The sequence below is a fragment of the Pholcus phalangioides genome, unplaced genomic scaffold (assembly GCF_987345545.1).
Source record: "Pholcus phalangioides strain wild (caught in Gottingen) unplaced genomic scaffold, Ppha-v1.0 ptg000024l_1, whole genome shotgun sequence".
Classification (NCBI taxonomy): Eukaryota; Metazoa; Arthropoda; class Arachnida; order Araneae; family Pholcidae; genus Pholcus; species Pholcus phalangioides.
The window spans coordinates 29,576,690-29,597,119 of record NW_028301616.1 but is presented as its reverse complement, the minus strand read 5'-3'; the positions used below and the strand labels follow the sequence as shown (position 1 = coordinate 29,597,119).

Below are 20,430 nucleotides of genomic sequence, written 5' to 3'. Positions count from 1 at the left end.
TACCTGTCAACATTTTTTAATCAAATCATGCAACAAAAAATAATTGCCATCAGACTCTAAATGGGACATATTGGTCAAAGAATTTTTTTTTTTTTTTTTTTTTTTTGTGATTTGATGCAATGTGGTGATAATTTACTATTTACATCATTGCAGGGATTAAAAATGAAGTAAACTGAATTTTCCCCAGTAAATTCTTTGGGAATATTTTTTTTCTCTCCAAAAGTAGGGATTTTTTACAATCACAGATGAAATCCAGGAGATATAAATTTTCGGGAGTCCTGGAGATGCCATAAATCTTTGGGGCCTCCCGTAAAATCCGGGAGACCTGGTAGCATTGGATCATGGGAAGAAAATATGGTCCTAAAGAGACCATGGCAAAAAAGGTTAAGGAACACTGCTGTACACTGCAAAAAATCTTTGAGGATTTAAAAAACGTTTCTCGTTTCCCCTACAATTACACTACTAACTGCACAAACTCCAGAATAACTGCACTCAAGCCGAGTCATAAACAAAATATAGCATAATTATACATGACATAGATATTTGAATTTTTCTCTGGGAGTAATCGGGGCTGGCATCCTCGAATGATTCTCACAAACAAATCAAACAACAGATAACAATGCAAACCATCTATCATGCAAAACTTTTATATATATATTCTTTCAAGTGAACTTACACACGCATATACTTTGTACATATCAAGATTCTATACATTTGTAGAGCGAGGACGACGTGGGATATCTATTAAATATACACATACATACAAAATTTATAAACAAAATGACTCGCAGCAGTTCACAGCAGCTGCTAACATAAAAATGTTTTTCTTGGAAGTTGAAACAAGACAAAATATGGGAGAAATATGTAAAGTGCTTGGCACATTGCTTTATCTACAATTTGACATTTTCCACAAAAAATTCAGTTTTTCAATGTTATTTTGAAACAAAAAACAAAAGTTTCATTAACTAGAATTGACACAAATATACATAAAAAAAATTGTCAGAATCTTGACAACCTCTAATTAAGTTTGTAAAAAAAATTAATTGCTAAAATTATTCGTACAAATAACTTTAATGAAATAAACATAGGGCGAATCATGCCTCAAACATATTCGTCTCTTGTGCTTGAGAAATGAAAAATGATGTATCTCCACCATCTCCCGTCATCACCATGTGGCAAATGAAAACCCTTTCCCTGTCGACAACATATTAAGTTATTGTGTTATTAGAGAGTGCAAGAACAATGAAAAAAAATAAGTATTCCCTATTCGGAAGGCTTTGGAGAAAATTGCAGCATTGAAAAAAAAAGAATAAAATTTGTACTTATGGCTTGCTCGTTATATCCACAAAATGTAGCTGTATCGATAGGTTATATTCTGAGGTTGGGAATGCTGTTTCGCAAATGAAAATAGTTGTTGATCATAATGAATGACATGCACTGAAAAAGATTATTATGCATATAATTTTAAGAGCATATAATCAATTGAGACTGCTTCTAGTTAACTGAATGGCAAAGGATGGCATGTGTGATGAATAGTGGCGTGTATATACAATCCCCTACAATATTATATCAATGCATTGGACGGTAGATAGTGGGATACCACCATGGGTAAGGTTTTCTAACACAGATGAATTGTCATAAATCTCAAGACTGGATCTTCAATCTTGACGAATGCCAAAAACACCTTTAAAAAATTTCACAAAGAATGTAGCGAAGAGACTACACTGAATCCTGTAAAAGCCATGCCATTTAAAACAACTCTGAATATGCTAGAGGTGAGCAAAGGTTCCATACTATAATATCGTGGAGACGAAACTGCCTCAGGGATGTATGATCACAAAATACAGGATAACTCATAAAGAATAATGCAGTCTCTAGATGCTGTAAAACAGTAATAATTGAAGACTTGGGCCATAGCTGCAATCCGTTGGGAAGATTCATTCATAAAGTTGTCCCAATACTGAGGGAAGTGAGAGAGATGTAGGCTAGTGTTTCTCAACCTGGGACCATATGACACCTGCAGTCCAGAGACATTCCAAGAAACCCATGGATGGAAAATCAAGTTAGGGGGAGGGCACAAAGAGCGGTGAAAAAAGTTCAGATGTAAAGAAATGAGGCTGCTGGGTGAAATATGGCAGGAAAAATTGAGTGCATAGGAAGCCTATTGATAATAGCATCTGATATTTAGTATGTAAATTGATATATGGGTATACTTTTAGCCAGGTAGACTACCTGGCTTATGTACAAACTTATGTACAAAGACCACTTACTAAAATATAGCTGGTGTTACTTGCATGAAAGTTTGAGCCCAAGCCCAACATGCCATGGTATGTTGGGAATGAATGTATATGACAATTCGTTCTTTCTCAGTGTATATTGGACAACAAATTCTAATTATATTCATAAGGTATAAAATATTGCTAAAACGCTCATCTCTGGTGAATAATTTTCAAATATTTTTCATATAAACGATAAATACATTCTTTTGAGCTCCTACATACTATTTGTATGAACAAATTTTGAAAATTTATCACAAGATGGACGATTTTTGTAACTCACTCACTCTATGAGTATCTTCTAACTATTCTGGATTTTCTGAACATTGTTGCAGTGATCAAAAAAACAAATAGAATGCTCGCATTAATTCTGGAAAAGTTATCTTTGCATTCTCCCAGAGTCATCCTCTCGCATTTTCAAGATGTGATTTATTCTGGCCTACAGTATGCCATACGGTTTTAAAAATCCTATCTTCAGAGGGATATAAACTTGGTTGAAGGGATGCAAGGAAGATCCACTAGAACAATAGTGGGTATGTACACGCTTGATCTCTGAAGAAAGACTTGATTCATTGTATATGTTTTCTTTGAAACAATGTAAACGTTGTGGAAATATGATAAAAGCATTCAAGATTTTCAAAAAGATCGATATGATGGATCATGAAAAATTTTTATGCATCATTCAACTGCTTTGAACAGGGAACCCCACTTTTGGTTAGTTACGGACAATTCCAAGTAGTTGTATCTCAAGGAATTTTTTCTAATAGGGTTGTAAATGCATGGAATAACTTACTTCATTGCGAATTCTCCCCCCCCCCCCCGATAAAAACTTTTAAAAGGAAATATGATAAACGGGCGGGAGTAATTGAGAAGCTATCCATACTTGAAAGGAATTGTGGGGAAAAGGATTTTCCCCAATATTTTTTTCTTAATTCTATCTTCATTATTTTTTTCCCAGCCACCGGTTGGGCGATTTGCCTGTTGTGGCTTCCGATTTTGTAGTTGTATAATTAGAACTTATTGTCTGATACACTGAACAAACAAACCATTATGTACATTCTTTTCACACTAGTACTTTCCAGCTCCCGCTAAGCCTTACAACTTGCTCTAAGGCCAATGAATAGAATACTTATTTTTTAACCCTTGCCCCCTATAAGTGGAAAAGAAATATTCTGTTTATATGTTAATGAGATTTTGAATGCACCAAGTTCAAAATTCATGAAATTCCTCATTCTAAAACTGATTTAAAGGAATCAACAGCCATCATAATCAGTAGAAGACAATATGGAAGGTATGATGCTGTTTGCGCACTCCTTGTACACTAACGAACTGTTCAAAATTCTTGAAATTCTTAATTTTAAAACTGATTCACAGGAATCAACAGCCATCACAATCGATTGAAAACAATATGGAAGCTATGATGCTGTTCACCCACTCCTTGTACACTTCAAAAATCGTGATTCTGTTTATATTAAAATTTTCCACAATTATTTTTGTCAAAAAACAATTCGATGGGAATCAACAGCCATCATTACCAATACAACACATTATGGAAGCTAGGTTTATGACACTCAAAAAGCTAACAAATAATGGTAAAATGTTTAAAAATATATCTAAAAAGTATTTACTGTAGAAAATGGCACAATCTAAATGGTAAATCCTGGAAATTTAAATATTACCATTTTCAAGGAAATGTAGGATTATCATAGTTAGGAACATTCAAAGTAATGGACCAATCATAACATTGATTAAAAATGGAAGCTATATAATTCAACTTTTTCCCCCTCCATAAACATAAGAAGCAAAAATTCTTACAATCAGCTATTTACTTTTATATATATTTTGTTTCATATTCATGAATAAATAATTAGAGAGAGAATATGTATAGAAGATTTCAAGAGATTTACAGGAGGAAATAGATCAGGACAACCTCTATAATAAATATTCGATAAAATAAGGTAACTACAACCTCATATGATTCGTTTCTGATGCATTAAATGCAATAATGCATTTTAATATATTTATGCAAGATAATTGATATCACTTTGGATTTCAAGGGAAGAGAAGCTGCCACACACATATGTATATCATCACAAATGAAAGACTAACATTTGAAACATATTCTTTTTGTTTTGACACAAAGTATTAAATAAGCAAAAGTAACTGGATCTAAAAGTAAAATAACAAGTGAACAACCTACATTGAAAATAACCAATTAAGCTAGTTCAAACGGTCTTTCAAATTTTTTAAGCAAAAAAACCATGGCCAACTCTAACTCATGCACCAAAACTAACTACACATGGGTCAAACTCCTTGAAATACCAGGCTGAACCTATGGCATATAGAACTATGTAACATAGGTATTACCATTATGGCTAACCGCTGTTCTCTATCCTGCTTTTTATGGTTTCTTAGATATTGCTTGGACAGTAAACCTGTTATCAACCTGCTCATAGACGGATGACAAGCATGCTTTCCTTTATAGGAATCTTACATGTGGCTAGTTATAGCAAGAATAATCACTGGCAGTCGCCAGTATAATAAATAAATAAAGCTCCAAAACAATGAAACTGAAAAATGATTCACTTATTAATCGTAATTTCCGAACCATTCGCTTCAAACTATAATGATGTATTTCATTAAAAAAACAACTGGTAACCCTCTTTTCAATCAACATTCACATAATTATACAACCCCAGTGGCTATATCACATGCACAATAGCTGCCATGTATTGGATGAGCCTATGACAGGGCCCCGATTTCTGAATGGGCAAGTGGGGCATTTGCCCAAGATTTCGATTTTGGGGCAACAAAATTTAAACACTATGTATTCATTAACTAACTAAACTGACCTAACTGACTAACTCTTTGACCTTAGTCTCAGCCCCCTCCAATATCAAAGTCAGACCCTGGCCTACCATTGTTCCACATTTATATAAACCGTTATATATACTTTACACTTTTTTTTTCCAAAGTTTTCACAATTCATAAATAATGCATTTTCCTACAAGAAATTTATCTAAAAAAAACAATGCCAAGAGCTTGTCACTATTAATGCATTTTAAAAACTGGCTGCCTTACATTATTATTTTTTTATGATGCTTCATTATCTGCAATTAGAACTCTCTCAACTGTGTTAGAAATTTACTCAGTGCACAACATATATTTGTGAGCAACTTGGTATAATATTCTTTATGACACATCCTAGTCATATGTGAAACATATATCAAAAACAAATAATTATATAAATGGAAGAAATCGATACCTGTTATAAAAAAATTATTGCACTTAAACAATTGAAATTTTTATCTGTCCAGAAAACTTTGATCAATGTCTTCTTGTGGCTATTATGCACAAAAAAAAAAAAAAAAATTAAGGCACTAAAACTGGGATGGCAAGAAAACTGGTTTTTTTTGTAAGAGGACCATGGGAGAGTGAACAAAGTACACACAAAGAAAAATGGGCTTTAACACAACAAAAAAATAAGATTCAAGATCCATAAAACTCAACTTGTTAATATGTATATGGCACTGTTATTCAGAGATCAAAAGCTTCACCATGTACAAAGAATAACTACCTTCTAATTTGACTCAAATGAATAAATATAGTAAAACAAAATTATAAATTGTATGGGAAAAAAAAAGTTTGATCATTACAAATTACAAATAACTTTTGATGGCATGAACACAATTATTATCCGTACATAAAAAAATTAAATTATGAAAATCAGATGCTGAAGATATCACTGAATTAATCAAGATCAATAAAAAATGTAACCACTACTTTAAGTAGACTGTCAGCATAATGATTATAATAAAAAAAGAATATGTTCATGTAATTATTCCAAATAACTAACTCACACTTCAATTAGCTAGTGGGTTACAAAATAGGAAGACTGTTTGAATACACAGCATTAAAACATTACAATACAAAACATATATGTAAAATCTTTGAAGAAACATTTAATCATTAAATTTACATATCTAAAATGCAAAAAATTCATAAATCAGAGGTAAAAAAAAATTTTATATCACAACAATAACACAGTTCATATTTTGAGAGAGAGAGAGCATTGAAAAAAACTAGTTTATGCAGCATGTGATCAGTTTTCATATGAAGTGGAACAACAAATTGATTCTCAATTTATATTTCTCTAGATATTCCATAATGTCCAGATAGATTTTCAAGAAATATGTAAAGTTCAACTATTGTTCAACAAAAGAATCTACTAATACCAATATTCAATGTTTTTTCTCTTCTGAAGATGAAAAATCTAAAAAAGATAATGGAATATTAGACATATAAAATCTAAGAAAAATTTGCTACCAGTAATAAATCTGCAGACGTTTGATTGAACACACACAATTGGGAAAAAACGCCAATCTAAACATTTTGGTTCTAATTTTTCCTAATAAAAACATTGTTTTATTTAAATACTTTGTAATAAATGATATTATTTCATATTTAGTACAATAAGTTCCACTTCATATACAATAGATCATTTATAAGCATGGATGATTTTTTGATTGATCTGTCAGAAACAAAAAAAATCCCCTTTCTGTCTTCAAATAAAGTGTTTTGGAGAGAGAACAGTCAGTATATTTAGATCTACCACATTAAAAAAATATATACCATATTTCTCAAAATAAAAGCATGAAAAAAAAATATTTGCGAGATTATCGCCAACATTTATGTATGCACTGCATCTTATATGGCAAAATTTAACTTTCACACAATATCTGTGTTCTCTCACAAATTATTTGTTTAGAAATGCTTTCCAAATGTTGATTTGATTCTGGATACTTGAAATGCATTGAAATTAATGCATTATTACTGCATTAATGTAGACTTTGTAATTGAAAGCAATAATATAATAGTTGTTAATATTTTTGACTTTTCCTTTGTTAAATTTTGAAATAAAATCTGTGTATTTGCGTGCTGTGTCAGTGTCAACACTACAAGCCTTTAAAATTATGCTTTTAAAAATGTAAGCTCTCAAAATGCAAATCAACAACACTTATTCCAAGAATTACTGTAATAGATTAATAGATATACATATATGTAGTCAAACCTATATAACGAAGAACCTGTTTCAGTTCAGTAAGTTTGGCCTTTAAAAAATCACATATAGTATACACCTGAAGGTAAAAAAAAAAATTGTAACACAATTTTGAGATTTCAAATTAGCATCAACACGAAAAAATAAATACACATTTTGATTACAAAATAAGAAAAAATTACTTAAAATTGAGAATCAAATTTTAAACAAATTTTTCTGGTCAAGTGAATCTGGTAAAAACATGTAATTGCACAAAATCTTGCACTATTGTTGTTCATGACCACATCTCCTTGTTTTTGTATTGTACCTTTTGCAAAACATATTTTTGTACTTAAATTTCTTAACAGATGGCATCCCAAAACTGACTTTGTTTTTTCTTTTTTTTTTAATAAACAGTTCGCAACCAAAATTATCTATTAGAGGTCAGATATTCACATGATTCTGAGATGATAATGTGGCACTGGCGAAGTATTATAATTACAATATTACACGCATTGAAATGCACGTATTTTGCACATGTACATCACACAAAACTATACAGACACGACTTGCACACAATAAATGTTAACATGAATTCTAAAAATTACAACTACTTAAAGACAATACCACAGATCGGGAGATGTCTTTGAATTTCATTTTGTATAAACATTACGCTTGTCTTGAAAAAAAGTGTTATTCATGGACAACATTTTGAACAGTAATGTTCTGAACAAAACTGGCAAACAAAGGCAAACACACACACATAAAATAAGGAAAAAATAAAATAAAAATTCTAAAAACAAAATCATAATAACAAATAGCAAATCATGCTTCAAAAAAAAAAATCAAGCAGTGACATTATTAAAAAAAAAAACTTATATCACTAAGCTCTTGGCAACGCACATTTCAGCCAGTGCTCTCATCTTGAGCAACCACAACAAGCTCAAATTTTCCAAACATAAAAAAAAAAAGCCATGGAAAACATTGAGATTCGCGTAACATAATAACTGTAAAAACAAAAACCAATCTCTCTATACAATGTTCTACGAAAAAGGGGGAGAAAACGCATAAGAGACTAAGCCTCTGAATGAGACTAGTTATTTGTACATAAAAAAATCATCTTTGTGATTGTAAAAAAAGAGGGGGGGGGGAAATGAAATATGGACAACAGTGACTTTTCACACAATATACAGATGCTCAAACTAGTGGATGGATCTTGTCGCTCACGACAGCATCAGAAACATTTCCTTGGCCATCGTTATATTCTACCTGTAAGTTCTCGCTATGCAATAAACCAGCTTTTTCCTCTCCAGATGGACTACCCAGAGGATATAAGGAATCATAAACTGGATTTGTGAAATTTGTAGCCTAAAAAATAGAGCACAAAATCAATTTATAAAAATAATTATTACTTGTATTGCTGACAAGTAATAACACAACTATATATAATTATTGGTAAATTATATTTTCTCATCAGGGTTTAAACTTTGTGTACGTATTATTCTGTACTAACTTTACAAAGGCTTGGTTAACAATACAGTGGAACTTTGGTTTATGTGCATAATTTGTTCCGTGAATGTGCTCGTAATCCAAAACATTTGTATATTGAATCTAGCTTTCCCATAGGAAATAATGGAAACTCAAATGAGATTCGCTTCATGATCTTCTCCCTCACACTGGCCATGATACTTTTCAAAAATATAGTGCAGGTTGATTTATTTTGAATTACTATATTTTTACTTATATTGAAGGCTTGAGTATTTTCAGAACAATATAAAAGAGCAAGAGGCTTCACTTTGGAATCTCTGCTTGCATTAACACCCAATAAGATGGTCAGCAGTCTTTCATGGGCTTGTGCTATGAATACCACTGCTGTAGTAAGTGATGCCTTAATGAATGGGCCCAAATCAAACATGGGGCCTTTAAACTATTGAAGAGTTTATTAATTAACACCTATGCAAAAAATAAATTATTTTTCAATTTGGTCTTTCATCAAAATAAAAAAAAACTCCGAAAAATGCTTGAACCCAGTCCCTCAACTCATTAAGACGACTTTGTCTGCAGCGAAGGAAAGCAAACTGTGTCTGCTTTATAGTTACAAGACGCTTGACAAACGAGGTGAATGTGCAAAGTTATAGTGCACATCTAGGAGTCTTTTGCATAGGTAGTATTCGTATTACGAGAAATATCTTGCTCATCAAGTGAAAATCTGTTTAAAAATTCTAAAATTTTTGCTCGTCTCGCTAGACATTGCTCATTAATTGAATCAAAATTTGAAATTTTTACTCATCCTTACAAAACACTCATTAACTGAATTACTTGTAAACTGAAGGTCCACCACATACAAAATCAAGCATTCCTTATATAACTATTTTATCGCCAATGATCAGATTTGGAAATCTTTGAGAGATGGAGAAACTCATAAATTTTTTTCTCCTTTTTGAAGCTGCTAGCTCTTCCATAGACTAATACCACACTAAGTCCTTTAATTGAATTTTGAATTTTAATTGCATTTTTAATTGGGTTATGCTGTATTTTAGTAATATATGACATCCATATTTGTTATGGCAGTTTTTTCTCAGCCACCTCATTGGGCATTTTGCCTGTTGTGGCCTTGTATTTGTATATTAACTCGATTTGAAAAAGATAATTGGAAGGAGGGTGAGTTAAATTAAATGACACACAAGTATCTAACCTCAAAACATACTAGGAATAACTTACTTTATCTTGCTCTCCATTGAGTGATGGAGTGAGAGCTTCACTAGCATCATATTCATCTTTGAGATACATTGGATTATTTATTTCGACATTAGCAGAATCTTGCATTCTCACATGCATGAAAGCTTGTCCCCTGAAAATTTTGTTAGTATTAGAAAAGACCACAGCTTTGAATTAAATTTTGAGCAACCAATTGACACACAAAACAAATGTATATAAAATTGATAAGGAGTTTGAGAAATAATTAAGACTAGTCTTCCAATAAGATACAGATGGCAAAAAATTAATTTTTGGTGATCCTTAAGTGTAGTTGTACAGTGAAACCTGTGAAATGGAGCGTCGAGACTAAAATAATCGAATAATTTCCATTTTATAAATGAGCAAAACAAAGTATAAATCATCAAACAGGCTATCTTTCGATTCCATTCAAGACAGGTTTTCGTCTCATATAGTGTCCATCTTAGACAGGTTTCACTGTATGTGAATATTCTATTTTATTCTATATTGAATTATTTGTTAGACAGAGTGCTTGAAATCTTTTTTTTCTTCATTTTATTTAGGCTCATTTTTTTTCCTATCTAAAAATGTATGTTTAAGTTTGTTACACAATAATGAAAAAATACAAAAACATAATCTAACCTTTTCTTCCGACAATACACAAATGTGAAGAAACCAGCTGAAGCAATCAGAATAAAAACACAAACAGATATTGCCACTGCACCAACCCCTAAAAATAAAACTGCTTGATCATCAAAATAACCAAGTCTGAATTCACATGATTTTCAAAGCAAAAAACAAAAATAAATTATAGTAATGAACCACTACCTGAAGTGAAACCTGAATCTTCTCTAGAGTTCCGCCTGAGATCAATATTATGTTCGCACTGCAGCCCACCGAAGCCTTCGGGACAACTAGGAAGAAAAGGCATTAAAATCATTATAAATAAAAAATTTAGAGATATTAAAATCAAAATTTGGCAAAAAAAATACAGTAACATAAACTGCATCTTAAAAATAGTGTATTTTGGTAAGTAATAATAAAGCCCAAGCAGGCACACAAAAAGATACTAAACTTTGGATATTAACCATTAACACATATACAGTTAAACCAGGATATAGTGCCTGCCCCGCTTGCTTAACACCAGAAATTTTCAATAAAAAGAATCTTCTAGATACATAAGGATTCGTGTGATTCTATACAACACCAAACTTGTTATGGGGCCAGATTTCTGCAAAATAAATGGTGACATTAAATCAGGGTTTGACTGTATTTTAAAACTAAGAAACCGTTTTTCCACTGTTTTTAAATAGGTTTATTTTATAAATAAAATGCATACTTAACTTGACATTCAATTTTCATGAACATATATAGTATATGCTCATGAATTGTCACTAAAAGAACATTTATAATATCATTTATATCTGAATTTAATACTCACAGACATGTGGGCTTTTCATCATTCAATTGTGGAACACAAGTTGCATGATTATAACAGAAGTTGTTACAGCTTGTACTTATTTCACATCTTCTACCAGTAGTCCCCTTTGGACAGCTAAAATATACGAGTTTAAAAAAGCAACGTATTATAACATATGCTGGAACTACAACCAATAAGAGTGTAGTGCGAGTACTAAATGTTGAGCGTGTACATTTACAGCAAACGTCTGAAACAATTTCAAACATTAAATGCAATTTGCTTAATTTGCAAAAAAAAAAATCATACAAAAAGAAAAACAAAAAATAGTTTACATTGTTATTTCCAGTGTATTTCAGATAATACAGATGTATTCTGATTTGTCAATATCATTAACAATATGAATTAATTCAATTGGTTAAGATACAGTGTGTGTGTGTGTGTGTGTGTGTGTGTGTGTGTGTGTGTGTGTGTGTGTGTGTGTGTGTGTGTGTATGCGTGTGTACCACTTAATGTAATCACATGGGGACTCGGGGTTTCTGATAATAATAACTGTACCCAAAAAACCTGGTAGTAAGTATGATGGCCATAAGTCCTGTTTGGTCAAACAGGATATATGAAAAAGGGACATCATTTTTCAGTCCCACATAACTAGTTTCAAAATGTTGAATCACACTGTTTTTCTTTCTTTTTTAAATATTGTTCTAAACAATGATTTTTTCCCCTACATTTTTTTTATTTAAAAATTGTGAGGATTTAGAATGGAACTGCCTAACATGTATTTCACGAATTACAATATGTCTTACTATATATGGGGTACGTTCCATAGATCCCTTATGAAAGTTTTCTGACAAAGGAACTGTGAATGCGGTCAGTTGAAAGAAACTAACCAAGAACTGAAAAGAAAGGGACTTCTTTTTCACCTTACACATGGTCTTCACTATGAGCCTTCTGACATCCTACATAGTGTTGCAGGTTTATAAAAATAACTTATAAGGAGAAAATGAACGTCACTCAACTTCAGCATCAAAATATGCGAAAAGAAAAAAACTTCAGACCTGATTTATTCGAAATTCTAATACACTGTGTCTACTGTATTTTGTTTTGTGAGAATAAGATTATTTCAAAGTAATCATAATCAGCTACATATTATACAGTGTTTTACCTGATTTTAAAAAAAATTAGAGAAAAACTCTATTTAAGAAAATAATTAAGATACAATTTTAATAATAAAGAACTTACATGCACTGAGCAGTATAGCGATGTCTAGATGGATGGGTACACACTCCACCATGAAGACAATAACCAGAGCAAGGATTCCATGTTTCTGACTTGACATCACAAAACTGACCTGTCCACATTGGCGGGCATCTATTTCATGTGAAGAAAAATATAAATATACACATAATTTATATATCATAACATTTTTTATTAACCCTAGAATACTAACTCGTAGCAGAGACATAGAGGTATAAGCAGTTAACATGCAGTTTTTATCAGATTTTTTTTTTTTTTAGTTAGTATTCTAGGGTTAAAATGAAATCAAATCTACATATATAAAATTGATTTTTTGTCTATGTTTTTCTCTATACAAATCTACAATTTTAGACAGATCGTCGCCAAATTCTGCATATATACCAAACGGGGCCCAGATTGAACAATAGGCTGCTTTAAAAGTTTCTCAGGGCAGGGCAAATGCCAGAAATAAGTGAAAAACCATAGGGCAACAATAGTTTCTGGGTCTCAACACTCACTTTTGAATATTTACTTTGGTTACCGTGGTTCCCTAGCAATGCATTTCAGACATGCATATACTTTTACAATGGTTTGTCACTTTAATGGTTTATAATGATTTGTCATTTTTTTCAATTCTCCCAGTAATTGAAGAAAACCTGGGCAGCGGCGGGTGTTACAGCTAGTAGTAATATAAAAATGCTTCACACACCTAGTAGACAACTGACAAAGTGCGGGAGTTTATAAGGTGTATTTTAACCATGGGTAATCTTATGTCTTTATACTCTACTCTTCAATTCAAAAATAAATCTTTATTTACAGTTGGCAGGTTTTTCTAAAACTGCATTAAAACTGAAAACAAGATAAAAATAGACATAGCATGCTTAAAGTTATGCTTACAGAAAGACAGCACTCACCTGCATGTCGGAATTCCTTTGATTTCTTCACAGGTTCCCCCATTTTTACAAGGTAAGTCCCTGCATGATTGAGGGAGGTATGTGGTACAATGAGTTCCAACATATTTCGGTGCACATTGACAAATGTAATCCATGCCGCTTTCAGTCTTGGTAGACCTACATGTTGCACCATTATGACATCCGCAGGGATCTCGCTCACAACGTCGTCCTTGATAACCCGGAGGGCACTGGCAATACACTCTTTTGTTACCTCTTATACAAGAACCTGGGAGAAAAATATGATCACTATAATCTCTGTTCATAGATTATAATTGTTTATGAAATTATACAAATTCATTCTGTACCACCTGAGTACTACCAATTCAGGATCACTCACAAATATGCTCTCTATTACAGCATTTTTTTGAAGGAAACATTGTGTTTTTGGTGTAAAGCTTCTTTAATGGTGACGAATGCAAACATATTTAAATACTTAAATAACATTCCCATTTTAAAAGTTAGAATATACTTCTCAGAATTATTATTAAAAAATTTAAAGCAATTGATGCCTCACCTCCATTCATGCAAGTTATCTCACATTGCTCACAGTGTTTTCCAGCATAGCCAGCTGGACAATGACAAACAGGCTTCCCATTGCTAATAGTGCAGTTACCAACTTCACAATAATCCTCACATGCCGAATGTTCACATTGTTCCCCAGAATATCCAGTCATGCACATACATGCATATTCTGCTGAAGATATCTTCCTGCATATTCCATCATTCAGACACCTAGAACAAACGTTTGGTATATTGGAAAACTAAATACAGGTATTCAAACACATTTTGAAATGTTTAATCCAGTTATAATGAACTTCAAGAGACCAAACATTTGGTTTGCTATCAGGAGGATCAAGAAATATGGATCATATCGTATATTACAACAAATAAGTTGACTACTGGTATATTGTTAGTTTTTCCCCTCATTTTCATTATTTTTCTGTTGAAAAATATATTTAAAAATCAATTTTAAAAGAAACAGAACAGCTACATACTGTAAATCTTTACACTTTTCGCATCGCTTTCCAGTAAAGTCTTCAGGACAAAAACAATGACGTATGCCAAGCTGGATCTGGCAGGTTCCACCATTATAACAGAAATCATCACAACTCTGAGAGGGTGTCTCACATTGTTCACCAGTCCAATGAGGGGGACAGCTATAAATCCCAAAACAAACGATATAATAAAAAAAACATGAAAAAATGAATAGTACATATAAACTAAAAAAAGGAAAAATTTGAACATCAATAGAAACATTGTCATTTTAAAATAAAGATTTTGCGTAAAAAAATAAAAGAGAGTTTCACATACTGTACATAAAACTTATATTTAAAAAAAAATTCTTGTCAGAATGGGGGGGGGGAGGGGACGATATTTCTGTGTGACAACACTAAAAATTAAGATCATCAAACTTTGGTAAGAGGGAAGGATGTTGTGGATAAAAACGGTGAAAAATTGCAAACACAATGAGGCATACTTACTTGCATTTGAGAATTGGTTTCTCGTAGTTGGCACTATTTTTGGAAGAAACAGTATAGCAGAAACCACGGTTTTTGCAATAGCTGGAACAACGGTATATTTCACATTGGGAACCTTCATATTCTGGAGGACATCTGTAGTGAGATGTTAAAATAAAAATGGAGTATAATTATAATACAAATAACATAAATAAAAGAAAAACAGATTATTAATCATTGATAATTCATGCAAGTACAAATGAATTTATAATTTAAATTTCACAGTAGCCATCTCTAGTTTGATAGCATAGTGTAAATATTAATGATCAGAAAAACTATCTATTCTAAAAGAACCTCAACAGTAACTAAAAGTCTTGATTGATATGCCTATTTTAATTATTTTAAATGAGTCAAACTTTAACCCTTTATCTACCACATTACGAAAAAATGAAATAGTTATAGTGTAAATTTTTTTGTAGGTCATTTTCATTTCTAACTAAAGCTTAAAAACTAAAAAATAATATATTTTTAAAAAGTTTACACTATGAATTAATTAACCTGGTACTTTAAAGTCTCATCCGCATTGTAAGCTTACAATAAAAATAAAAAATATTAACTCAAATAAGTGGAATCGTTTTTTTGCATGAATATTTGTTTATTTCACCACAAAGAAAACCATAATTTGTTTTATCATTTTGTTAGGGAACATTTTGGGGGAAGCAGTGTTTTACTGCATTGCATGAAAATGCAATGAAGTAAACACTTTTACAGGGGCGAAACATCTAACTGAATTTTATTAATTAACCTATTTGAAAAACGAGTAGTCCCACACTTGTGCTGTCATCTGATAAGTGTGAATACAGCCTTTATACTTCATGATACCAACACCCAACAACACATATAAGGGTTATGATAGGGTTAAAAAATTGGTGGTACTTTAAAGTTCTGTGAGTAGTAGTCGAAAGGTTAACTCACTTGCAATATCTTTGGTCATTCTGATCCCACAAACACGTGCCACCATTGAGACATTTCATTCCACATGCAGCTGAGCAAAAAAAAAATTAAGGCAATTTAAAAACATAATTTAAAATGAGAATTACTTTAAGTTATCTAAGCACTATAATTTCTTGCAAATTATAAATTGCAAAAGAACATCTGGATTCCTTTCTTCTGTACTGTGTAGGATCTTAACAAAAATCTTTGAAACAGGAGGTAGGGCAAACATGATTTTGCCTCTCCTGTCCACTGCAAAAGTCAATTTTATGTAACTGAATAACAACATTTCACAGCATATTCTAAGTATTTGTAACTTGAGAAAACAGCATATTGTAAACTTACATGAAGAAGGCGTAGGAGTAGGCACAATTATAGTACAAGCAGTTTTGTGATCACTGGTCTTCGTTTCTACCATTCCATCAGGACAGATACATACAGGGTAAGTACGATTACGAGCAACACACAAAGCGTCTCTGCCACATGGATTCTGCTCCAAAGAGTTGCAGGCACTGCTCACTAATAAAGATGAGAATTTTTATTAATTTTCTTTTACACGAAGCGAGTAATGAAAGAAATTCATCACAAGTGGTAAGAAAAGCATAGGAGATAAGCAAGTTAATTACATTAATTCAATCCTCCAAACAAAAAAGTGTTTCTTTTTCATATTCTAGTTTTAAAAAAATAGTGTTTTCCCCCTTTAAAATATGACTTTGGAAAATAAAAAATTTTGCACCATTCATTATGCCTAAAGTAGTGTTACCTAACTTATACCAATTCTGTTATCTCTACTGGTTGGATACAAGATAATTAAAATTCAAATTGATTTCTTTTTTCATTGAGTCAATGCCCTTTGGTGTGCTGAATGATTGAATGCTGAAACAGAAAAAGTAGACAAGATAGATAATTTTATCAGCAACATTAGGTGGGCTATTACAAGATATACAGAAAAACTGGATACTTTTGTAGGGATAGATTTTCTATCTCTACAAAATTATCCAGTTTTTTCCTGTGTATCTTGTATTAACAAGTGGAGAGTACATCTTACTCTAACTATTAGGTGTGCTGTTGGATAAAAAAATTTTTAAAAATCACTGCTTCGTACCAAAGACTATAATAACATTATTATATTATTTGTAGAATCACATTTAAAAAAATTTACATTACTTATATGCAATGAACAAAATAGAAAAAGATTTACTGTCAATAAATCATCTAATGTTAATCAAATACAAGTAATATGGATATAAAAAATAATAACAGTATATATATATACATATAATTAATGTAATATTATCTACATATATGTGTGTATTATACATGACTTACTGTTAGTCTGCTTGTGTTCTTGCACTACAATGATATCACTTGCTTTATTCAGACCTCGTATGAGATATGTTAGATTTCCATAACCAAACTTATTCATGCGAATGATGGCATTGTTGGGGAAAGTAGTTACATATAGGTAGTGTTCGAAGACATCAATCTTGAATGGCTTTTCTTCATCTGCAAATACCAATAAAGGAGTATAAAAGTAATTTACATCTAGATCACTCATGATGCATACTAAACAAGAAACAAAATATGTCATCTAAATTGCTATACAACTAATCCACGGAAAAGAGCCTGACATATGTTTCAGCATACAATGGGGACTGTTTTTCAGATGAACCATATAAATAATAAGCAACCATATAATTTCTATGATCTGGGTTCTCCCATCAGGACTAGTCCAACACTTCTGTACTGGTGTGTGAAAGACACAAAGACAGACATGACCACTGACCGCCCAGAGAGACCATCTTGGGATGGTTTGCGCTCTTTCCCAAAGAGATGGACAGTCTCGGAGAGTGAGTAAAAGACAGAATAATTTCCTGAATACTGGTTGCTGTAAAATTTGTATTAAAGAAACTTATGGCCTTCATTGATTAAAATAATATCTTGAGATATTTATAAACTATTTCATTTTCTTTATTTTACATACATGGTGGGCAAAGAGTCCGTAGAAACTTTAAAAATGAATAAAAACTGGGGAAATAACTGAAATAAAAAAACGCATCGCTAGGTCACAGGAATTTTTTTAAGACAGGAAAAAATATCTAACTCAGAAAACAACTGATAGGTGGCACTGGTACGAGCGACTTCGGTGGAAATATGCAAATGCGACGGTTATAAGAATTTGCGCTCCTAATCCACAATCAGTTCACCATTGTAAATCGTAAATATGGACCTGCTGCACTCTGCCGTTGTTAGATTTGTGACTCGCCTGCAATGTGTTATCCCCTGTGATGGTGGTGGTCATGTGGAACGCATATATATACTGCTGTAATGAATGATTTTGAGGCATTCTGTTCTTCATTTGCGTATATTTTCTTTAACTTGTGTAACCTATCAGCTTTTTCTGTCTTAAAAAAATTTCTGTGACATAGCGATGCTAACCCTGCAAACCGTTTTTTATTTCGGTTATTTTTACAGTTTTTATGAATTTTTCAAGTTTCTACAGACTTTTTGCCCACCCTGTATATATCTGTATCACTTCAAATTAAATCAAAATTTAAACATGGATTGAGGGTTTCTAATCGGAAATTAACTACAGCAGACTCTTGCTAATCTGGCACATATCGGACCAAGATATGCCCAATTATCGAAACCGTCAGATTACTTTGTCAATTGAAAAAAAGCCTATTTAAATAATAAACTTCTATGCACAGACATACAGTGACATGAAATCAATAGGCTTTCTGGATATTATGCCGAGGTGAACAGGGAAAGTGTTGTTTTTCTCCACTGGGAATCAAACCCAGAACCTCTTGCATACCGGGCAAGCACACTTAGCATTATACTGCAGAGAGAGAATCTTTTTTTCCTCAAAACACGCATAGTAACGTGACTTGCTAAGTAGAGACATTGTAGCCTCTTTTTAACTTCAGCTAATGGCCTCCAGGTGTCAATTGTTATAGACAGGTTATCATTGTAGACAGTTTGAGCATTTGCACTATTTCTTATTGAATAGGAATTTCACCGGAACCAAAGAAAATATTGTTATAGGCAGGTTTATATCATTACCAATAGTATCGTTATACACATACTTCACTGTAGTTACATTTTTTTTTCCCCATTAACCAAAGAGTACATTCTATGCTTATCGCTACAGTCAATAACTTTCAAAAGTACAAAAATTAAATTATCATACTTCTTTTCAAAGTACATGCAGTAAGTAAAAATTATTTCTAAGAATGAAAAATATGATTACTTAAACCGAATGATTTGACTGTGTGTCTCTGATGGCCATCCATTGTTACTGACTCAATACGAGATGCTTTTGGATCTGCCCAATATAGCCTACGTACAGGATAATCTATGGCTATGCCAGTTGGCCAATAAAGATCACTATCCACAATGACTTGACGATCGCTTCCATCCAGGCGAGCTCTTTCAATTTTGGCCGAGCCACCCCAGTCAGTCCAATAGATATATCTATGGATTTTTTAAAAAAAGGTAAAATTATGATTAAGAAAAAAAAATTGATACACGTATTAAAAAGCGTTTTTGAGAAAATTAAAATCAGAACCAAATAAAGGTTTTGGATTTTATGTAAAGATTTAGTTTTGCAGTGAAACATAAATGCTCATGCTTCTTTTCCTGTGTCTGCACTCATGGGAACAAATTTAGAGGGATGGTAAAGCTCACTGAAAAACACACATTTTTTCTCTTTCTCGTTTGTCAAAAAATTTACAGTGTGCTTGTAATTGAAGTGTTAAGGTGCCTTGTTCGAATTAATATAGCATACACTTAAATAAAGTTTTTTTGTTCTTGTCAACATCTTTTACACATGAAAACATCCTTAATATGCACACCGTGATGTGGACGTATGTTTCTCAGTGAATGACTCTAATAGAAGATTGTTTTTGTCATGCATGGAACCACAGAATGTGCAGAGTGCAACAAGCCCAAACATAAGCATTCTACTTATTGTTAACCTTTAAGTTATATTACGCAGAAAGAAAACTAATTGTGTGTTTCAGTATGCCCTGTTTAACAAGGTGCACTTCTGCACCTTCATGCTTCTTCAGCTAGAGACATGCATTTCTCTGACAAAAATGTTTAGTCTAATGAGCTTTATCACCCTTCACAGTTTGTCATATCAGTGAGAGCCCCCCTATAAATAAATGTACATATGACTTGGCTTGGATTTTTATGACCGAAAGATGAAAAGTCGTTGCTGATCAGTTAAAAAACTTGAGAAATTCAGGTTTTTTTACCCTATCAGCAACGACGTTTCATCTTTAGGTCATAAAAATTTAAGCCCTACTTATGACAGTAATAAAACCTAAGATTTAATTGT

The 20,430-nt window shown here is 32.2% G+C and overlaps 1 protein-coding gene across 3 annotated transcripts in view; it reads right to left on the bottom strand.

Moving 5' to 3' along the window:
* Window positions 1–631: 631 nt before the first annotated feature.
* LRP1 (LDL receptor protein 1) overlaps window positions 632–20,430 on the bottom strand; it is a 109,285-nt gene continuing 89,486 nt past the window's right edge. For 2 of the 3 annotated variants that reach the window (XM_089250733.1, XM_089250734.1), the window contains exons 77-90: window positions 19,339–19,562; window positions 17,415–17,591; window positions 16,431–16,604; window positions 16,068–16,137; window positions 15,117–15,248; window positions 14,631–14,792; window positions 14,150–14,367; window positions 13,597–13,861; window positions 12,689–12,817; window positions 11,471–11,584; window positions 10,858–10,943; window positions 10,672–10,771; window positions 10,036–10,165; window positions 632–8,682 (exon numbers count right to left, since the gene is read on the bottom strand). In XM_089250733.1, the coding sequence (XP_089106859.1) occupies window positions 8,512–8,682; window positions 10,036–10,165; window positions 10,672–10,771; window positions 10,858–10,943; window positions 11,471–11,584; window positions 12,689–12,817; window positions 13,597–13,861; window positions 14,150–14,367; window positions 14,631–14,792; window positions 15,117–15,248; window positions 16,068–16,137; window positions 16,431–16,604; window positions 17,415–17,591; window positions 19,339–19,562 (2,152 nt within the window). In that variant the 3' untranslated portion in view covers window positions 632–8,511. The remainder of the gene's footprint in view (window positions 8,683–10,035; window positions 10,166–10,671; window positions 10,772–10,857; window positions 10,944–11,470; window positions 11,585–12,688; window positions 12,818–13,596; window positions 13,862–14,149; window positions 14,368–14,630; window positions 14,793–15,116; window positions 15,249–16,067; window positions 16,138–16,430; window positions 16,605–17,414; window positions 17,592–19,338; window positions 19,563–20,430) is intronic. The other variant, XM_089250735.1, reaches the window with a different exon arrangement.